Raw genomic sequence first — 8466 nt, 5'->3', positions numbered from 1 at the left:
ACATCATAGTCAGTCTGGGATTAGGGGACAGCCAGACATACCTGGGGGAAAAAAGGCCACACCAAATACTGATTGATTTTATTGATTACTAAAATTTGTTATGTGACGAATAAAAAAGTATTATGTTATTCTTGAAAGTATATATAACTTTAGTTTCAGTGCCTAAATCTTGTTCACAGTAGTGTCTATATTGAATGCTTCTCCAGCAATTGCTGGCATGGTTCGCACTTCATAACAATGCCGAACTCCATTGAAAACTCGAACAATGTAATGTTGTTTTAATTATTGGTGACATTAAGCACGTCCTGTGTATACATCAGCTTATAGTGAATAAAAATGGAGGAAATCTGCTCAATTCGGTGTGCATGTCATATCAATTAAATAGCGGTCTAAGAAATTAAAAGTATCAAAATAATTAACGTTACTGTCATTTGTATAAACTTTCAGAATGCAAAAGTTCAAAACTGTTCTCTAGCGACATTCGCCTTAGGCAGTGTTTGTTTATGGTCAGTGTTGAGTAACACGACCTCGACGTTACACAAGTCTAACTTGTTAGGTAAGGTCGCTGTTACGTTACTAAGCTAACTGAGCTAGCCCTCAGTGTGCAGCAGGAGTGCGTCGGTGATGCTCAAAGTTTAATGGTCTGCCTCTCCAGAGTCCGTCTAGTGTGGCGTCGTCTTGTCAAAAGCAGGATGGGAGACATGGCCTCTAAAGTCCAGATGCCGACTCCAGAGACAGCGCTGCCCGGCCGCACTGACAGCATCAAAGTCTCGGGTAAGACTGAACCAGGGTAGCTTTAGCATGTTAGCTTCTCTAGCAAAAATGCTAGAACTAGCTATATGGCACATCCAAATGAGATGGCGAACAATAACGAATAGTTTGCTGTTTTTGGTGATCTGGTGAGCTTAGGCTAATGCCCGTGGCGTTGTCTTCCGTACACGATAGGAACCGCTTGGGTTATAAAAATGTGATTAAGTTAAGAAAATGTTAATTTAGCCTTACTATAAACACCAGTCGTAGAGCATTACTGCGCATGCGCAAATCAAACTGCCTCTAAACCGTCAAAATATTGTTAAAAATGACACATATATGTATGTATGAGAACTGAGAATTTGAAAGATACGATAGGCCAGCCACTGCCCCTGGTATGGCAACACATACAGTACTTCACAATACAATTTTATTAATGTTTTACTGTAGAGCTGGGTTTTTTTCCCTAATAAACTTTATTCTATACTGCAGCTTTTACTAGAGCCTACATTATTATAGTAGCCTGCAGCTAATACTAGAGCAACATAGGCTATGCCTCCTTAACAGACCAGTGTCTTCTTTTCCTGTGAAACAAACTACTTTAATAGAGTTGATAGGATAGATGGCAAACCACTGTAAAACAATAAGACACTTCAACATCATGATATTGCTGAAGTAATTTAGACTTTAGATAATACTGCATTATTGCCCTGCCCTAATAAGGAGGATGTGACATTAGGAAGTTTAATTCAATCTCAGTTTTGACTTTTAACAGGTTATACATTTGTTGATTCAGTTATTTATTGTGTAATTGTCACTCTAACATGCGTGTGTTTGTGAGCTAGAGAGTTTTCAGTGTGTATAAACAAAGTGACAGCAGCACTAAGTTGGCAGCAGGGCACTTGGCACCAACCTGCCCCCTCTTCACTACAAGTGAGGGCCCTGAGACTTGGCACATGATGAATAGATCTGCACTGGCACTGAACAAAAGACCCAAGACACACACACAGACTCAGGCATACGTTTACTCCTTGCCCTTTAACATTATAAAGGGAAAGATGACTGAAAGAAAGTGGTGTAAAGATTGTGTGGTGTCACGGATACTGACTCACTGGTTTTTGGTTCAGTGTTAAAGGGACAGAGAAATAGTGGAGGGAGGAGAGTACAGAAGTGTTTCAGTGTTTCTGAATGAGTCTTTTAGATTGGGTTTGATTTGAGTTATCCGAAGTGTGTTCAATATTTTGGCTGGACTGGAGGGGGTTGGACAAGGGGAAGGAGGATTTGGGAGCGGAGGGGTTATGAGAGCAGGGGTCCACTGCAAAAGGATGATCGGGCTGGATGTGTGGATGGTAGGGTTCAGACGGAGTGGCAAACATGCTGGAGCATCGCCAGAGCTTCTCGGGAATGCTGCCACAATCGAGAGAGATGAAGAAAGAGCGAGTGAGCAGGGAGCAAAGGAAAAAGCCATGTCTGCAGTGGAGAGACTTGGCAGGGTTTCCCCTCCTTTGTCTGTCTGGCTCAGGGCTGCGGAGCCAGAGGAAATCAAGAGATGTCCAGGCATGATGGTGGTGGTGGTGGTGGTGGTGGTGGTGGTGGTGGTGGTGGTGGTGGTGGTGGTGGTGGTGGTGGTGGTGGACGGGGACAAGCTCTGCTGCGGCTCTGAAAAGACGAGAGACAAAAGTACTTCAAACGGACCGAAAACTCTGCTTCTGTGAAAATCAGAAAAACAAAACAAGCCATTTTCTCTTTTTCAAAGAAAATCCACATTGGAGCAATTGGACCTGACAAGATTTCGACGACAAAATGACATGACCACATTTTCTAATAAGTCGGCCTGTAGTTTTACTGGTAGCAAAGATATTATATTTGTATTTTTTGGAAGGTCCAACAGTGTCTGTGAACTGGATCAGGATGGATGACTGGCTTTAACATGTCCACTAGTAGCTACAAGAAGGCCAACCCTGCGCCAAGCAAGAGGTTTGTGTATCAGTGCTTGTTGGGGTTTGAACCAAATATTACCTGAACATTTGTGTTAGTGTTTAAGTGTCTTGGGAACATGTCAGTGTGAAATGTTGCTATAAGAGATGAAATGGTATGTTTTTCATGAATCTGATGAACTAGTGTTTGTGGAGCCTGATCTGAAGGTTACAAGGCAGGCCAGAAGCCTAAACAAACCACGGCTGACCTGTTGATATTGAACTGGAATCTTTAGATTGTAGATTCAGAACTGTGCAGACATGATGACAGATGGGACTGAAAGTTCATTCTTACCCATAAAAACACAAGGTGACAAAATGATCTCTTTTCAGTTTGTTTTGTTGTTCTGGAGCTTTAAAGTCAGTATTCAGTTAAATTGGTAGTCGGAGTTCCATGAAGGTCACATATGTTTAGAAATTTTCATTTTCTGAGAACTTAAAGAGTTTCTTGTCTGTATTAAAAGTTTTGACACAAAGTTAAATTTTGACCTAGAAAACAGTAGTTGATGATACAGTCTCACTGTTCTATGACACTGAAACCAACACAACTCAAATATGGCTTTGAATAACTGGGCAGCACGGTGGCACAGTGGTAAGCGCCGTTGCCTCACAGCGCGAAGGGTTTGGGCCCCACCTGGGACCTTTCTGTGTGGAGTTTGCATGTTCTCCCCGTGCTTGCGTGGGTTCTCTCCGGGTACTCCGGCTTCCTCCCACAGTCCAAAGACATGCAGCTTAGGTTGATTGGTGTCTCTAAATTGCCCATAGGAGTGCATGTGCGTGTGTCTGGTTGTTCGTCTATGTGTTAGCCCTGCGATGGATTGGCGACCTGTCCAGGGTGTACCCCGCCTTCGCCCGATTGCTGGCCGGGATTGGCTCCGGCCCCCCCTGTGACCCCGTTCAGGGACTAAGCGGTAGAAAATGAATGAATAACTTGTTACTTTAAAATGCTTTAGTCTTTACTCAGTAGTCTGCATATTGGAGGCACAAGTAGTGATAAAAGTTATACATAGTCCATGATAAGTTTGCAGAGTCCAAGGAGAATTCTTTAAACTGCTTGTGTTATCCGATCAAAAGGCTAAAACCAAAATATATTCACTTTAAAGAGAAAAGCATCATGTGCTGACATTTGCGAAGGTAGAACCTGTAAACATTTGAAATGTTGACTTGAAATTTCTTCGAAGCTGTTTTATTATTAAAAGAGTTTCCAAATAATTTTCTTTTGCCCTAGCAGTCGATTAATCCTCAGTTTTTTTTTTGTTTTTTTTTATCTGCAGTTTCCCAAATAATTCCCATCTAATAATGTAACAACTGCAAAGTAATCCAGTAATGTGTTTTTGGTGCTAAGTCAGACTGATTGGTACTTTTTTTTTTGTTTGTTTCAACATAACATTGCTCTCTGTGACGAGATGGTTTTCCCAGCTTGGTGTGTAAGAACTTGTCTGGCCTGCACAGAGCTCTGACCTCAAACCCATCCAACACCTCTGACATGAACGAACACTGTGAGTCAGACCTTTTCACCCAGTAGCAGTGTTGGAACCCACTAATGCACTTGTAGCTAAATGGGGGGAAAATCTCTGCAGCCACAGTTTTCAATCAGCTTTTATTAAGCAGCTGTGCTGTTGCACGTGTCAGGGTTGCAGGAGTTTAAAACAGGAGCTTCTGGCATTTGACACGCTCTGTAGGGCCACATATTTGTAGTGATAAATGTCTCCTCTGTCCTGATAAGCTGCTGCACAACTTTCCTGTCTCTTTCATTTTCTTTGCAGGTCTGTTGCTTTTCTTTCCTTCTCACCAGCGCTGCCTGTCTCTCTGTCTGTTATGGGAAAGCACTTAGCTTAAGTCAACCTCTAAGAACCTGTATGTTTATTCACTTCCTTGTCTTAACGAGTATTTAGACATTAACATCGAAAAGAAGCACCCCCTCATTAACTTAGGAGGTGACGAGTTTGCATCTGTACTTTGCTTTACCAACTTCAGCTCCTCCATGGTCACTGTCATCCTTTGTTTTTCACTGGAAAATTCAAACATAATTTGATGATCAGGACAAAGTTGCACCAGTGTATTCTGAGTTTGTACCTTTTTGAATTTGACATTTTATGTGGTGTAAAGACTAACACTAGAAGAGCGGCGCAGCAGATGAGTGCACTTGGTTATGGAATGACAGTGTCCACATAGAGCATCAGATACACAAATCAGGTAACACCGGTGTTGTAAACCTGTATCAGTCCCTCCATCACACCTCTTGTCCATGCTAAGTGACTGTGCAGTGTTATCAGGTTGAGGCTGGCGCTCCTCCATCCATCTACCTTTGTCACAGCCGTTACCACGACGACACAGAGGGACTCCAGTGAATGAATGAGTGAATGAATGTGTTTGTTGAGCTCTTTTGTTGTTTACACGGCGGTCTGATAACCTTGACGGGCGTCTGGGGGGGGGGATGTGATCGAGATAACCGATGAGGGAGATATACAGATCAACAGGGATGAAGAGATTTTTGGGAAAGAGAGCAAGATCAAGGCTGAGAGAATGATGATTAATGTCGTTTGAGCTAATCTGACACAAGATAAAGTCAAGTGAAAGATCCTTATTTTACAGGAGACATTAGATTTGACAGTGATGCGTCTGAGGTCTGGAGCAATCGCAAGAGCATTTGAAGGTTAAGGACAGGGAAGGAGATGAAGAAATCAGTGGCGCTGATAGTGAGGCAACAAAGCAGAATGCCATGCCATGTCATTTTCTAGCAAAACATGCTGCTTCTAACTTCTTGCCGTGCAGTGAACTGAATCTCTGTGGGACTGTGGACGAAACAAGATGTTCGTAGACATTTTTTTTATTGCACCTCAAGTGAAATTGTGAAGAGTTTATGCGAAATGGTGTTTGTCCAAGAACTAAAAGCATCAATAGTCAATAATGATTCTTAGTAATAAAACTACCATCCTTATCCAAACATAAGAATCATACCATACCCTCCCAGGTTGTTCCAGAGCTGGATATTTAGTTATTAGCATTGTCACAAATGTCAATGGCATTATGAAGGAGGTTTGTTCCAGTTTCCCTTTGACTCTCTATTGTTTTAGTTTCACGGCACATTTACTGTATAGTTCAGTCTGAGCAGCCTCATTAACCTTGTTTCCAGCAGCAGCAGGCAGCTGTTTTCATGAAAGAAGCTTTGACAAACCCACTATGCGCCTTCTGCACAGACACAGTTGGTGATTAGCAGGTAAAGAAAGTGAAACAGGAGCTGGTACTTTTTGTTTTTTCAGCATAATTTCCTCAGGAGATGGTTGAGATCAAAACATAGCTGAAAGAAGAGTGAATATTGGACCTAAATGCATCAGGTGAACAGACGTACTACTTGTAATAAAGGTTAGTGTTTCAGTAGCCCCTTTCAGACACGGTACCTGTGAGTTTTGCAGGCTACATGTAGCCCGGTAGCAGTTGTTTTTGGCTTGGTGAAAACAGCAGGACCGGGCCAGGTACAGACACAGCTCTCGTGTTATCCATCATCACACGAGACAGCAACACTGTTCACTATTTATCTTATTAGTAATGTATTCCTCTGTATGGAGGATAACCAGTTCTTTGACTTCTATGTTGGACCAATTTCCAGCCCCTCTGTTAGCACACACTGCTAATTGGTATCTGCTCTGTAGCAGTCCAAAATAAACTTTTTACAAGCTACTGATGTTACGTTCTCTTTATATCTGTGCCCAGATTTCACTGCCTGGCTGCTCAAGAGAGAAGCAGGGGTTGAGTGAGCTAGAGAGTGAATGATGAGAGGAAGGGCTTAATTTGGCCCCACACTACAGGATAATCAGCCTTATTTTGAGTCCGATTTGCCCTTCCCGACATTCATAGACGTGTACCCTGATGTGAGGCTGCTCGGAAGTGATTCTTGGGCCTTGCCTCCAACAGGATCGGGGGGCCCCCGATCTTGAATCGTAAGTATTGTTTGATATTTACAACTTGGAATCCTGTAGCGTGGGGGCAACAGTAATTGAATCCTGACCAGACACCCGCAACAGCCAATGACAGCAAACTGGCCGGGAAGCTGGGTTGAAAGAAGTTGGCACAAATCGACATTAAGCATTCAAAATGGGTATTTCTACAATCTTAAAAAAACAAATGACAATGACTGGCCTATATCTGATATTTTCAGATTCTCTTCTCCCTCATTCACTGTGCTTTTAGTCACATTTTTATTCCATATTTATTCTCTGCATGTAAACACACTAAACATGGCAGTGCCAAAGCGCTGCCTCGACTCCACATAATGTAGCTATAGTTTAGCATTGAACACAGGGTAAGAGATTATAATGTGTCACAGTATGGTGACGAGTACTCGGCTCAACATATCATAAATATATTGATATAAATAAAAGTATTCACATGGTATAAAACAAGCGTTAACACATTGAACAGCCTGTGTGCCAGAGATCGCATAATACTGTATCACACAAGCATTACAGCCCTACTTAGCAAACTTTCCATAGACTTGGTGTTTGTGAATGCCAGAGAATGATTGCTCTAACATATACAGTAGATGTATAGTACCCAGCAATTTTAAAGGGTCTAATCAGTCCACCATCTTTAAAGTGCATTAAGTACTATTTCCTGCCCCCATTCACCACACACTGTTTCACTAATAATGGCCCTCTGTGATCGATTGAGTCGAACCCTCAGGAAAACGCACGCACACGCACACACGCGCCCTTTGCTGACTTATTAATCCCAAACATTAATCTAACTCCAATGTTTTAAGAAAAGCATAACAGGAAACATACAGCACGTTCTCTCATACACTGATGATGTATAAAAGGTGCCGATGGTAATTCACTAGTGTAAAGTATATGGCGTGTGCAAACCCCGTCTCAGGGCAACATGCAGTGTTGCTGTGCAACACTGCATGTATAGAAAAGAATACTGCCAGTATAGAAAAGAAAGGCCAAAAACAATTTTTTTTTTTATAGGAGGGTGACGAATGAACATGCTGTAAGGAGGCTAAAAGAGGATTTTATGGGGCAAAACTGGGAATCAGTTTACAGAGAGGAAGACTTAGATAAAGCATATGAGCAATTTTTAAATATATTTAAGAAAGTATATGACAGGAACTGTCCTCGTAAGCAGTATAAAAACAAAAGGAATTACAGTGGGAAACCGTGGATGAGTAAGGGATTACAGAATGCATGTAAAAAGAAGAATGCGTTATATAAGGAATTCATAAAGGACAGATCAAAGAAGGCGGAAGAAAAATATAAGTCATATAAGAACAAATTAGGGGTGATATTCCTCATCCCAGCCGCTTCACACTCGGCTGCAAACCGCCCCAGTGCATGCTGGAGGTCCTGGTTTGATGGGGCCAACGTCGTCTGCAAAAAGCAGTGACGAGATCCTGTGGTCCCCAAACCGGACTCCCAAGAGAAGGAGGATAGATTAGAGGATGTAGTGGATAAGTTTAATAGGTTCTTTGTGAATGTTGGTCCTGGTTTAGCAAGAAGCATTTGTACAGATGATACATCCGGCACTATAAATAATAATACAATCGAAAGGAACATGAGTTCTATGTTTTTGAAGCCCATAGTTGAAAAGGAAATTATAGAGATAGTGAATAAATGTGGTAATAAATCATCCAGTGATAGTGATGATATCAGTATGACAATGGTTAAATGGGCAATTGAGGGGATATGCAAACCATTAACCCATGTTTTTAACATGTCATTTCGACTTGGTCAGTTCCTCA

The 8466-nt window shown here is 41.9% G+C and overlaps 1 protein-coding gene across 3 annotated transcripts in view; it reads left to right on the top strand.

The window, feature by feature from the left end:
* Nucleotides 1–291: 291 nt before the first annotated feature.
* msraa (methionine sulfoxide reductase Aa) overlaps nucleotides 292–8466 on the top strand; it is a 33286-nt gene continuing 25111 nt past the window's right edge. Inside the window, exons 1-2 of one of the 3 annotated variants that reach the window (XM_020618212.1) lie at nucleotides 294–556; nucleotides 656–774. In XM_020618212.1, coding sequence (XP_020473868.1) covers nucleotides 693–774 — 82 coding nt within the window. In that variant the 5' untranslated portion in view covers nucleotides 294–556; nucleotides 656–692. Of the gene's footprint in view, nucleotides 775–2421; nucleotides 2728–8466 lie in introns of those variants that run through there. The other 2 variants (XM_020618210.1, XM_020618213.1) reach the window with 2 other exon arrangements.

Source organism: Monopterus albus, unplaced genomic scaffold, assembly GCF_001952655.1.
Source record: "Monopterus albus unplaced genomic scaffold, M_albus_1.0 scaffold202.1, whole genome shotgun sequence".
Classification (NCBI taxonomy): domain Eukaryota; kingdom Metazoa; phylum Chordata; class Actinopteri; order Synbranchiformes; family Synbranchidae; genus Monopterus; species Monopterus albus.
Note: the sequence above shows the minus strand (reverse complement) of the source record. Positions and strands in the feature narration are given on the sequence as shown.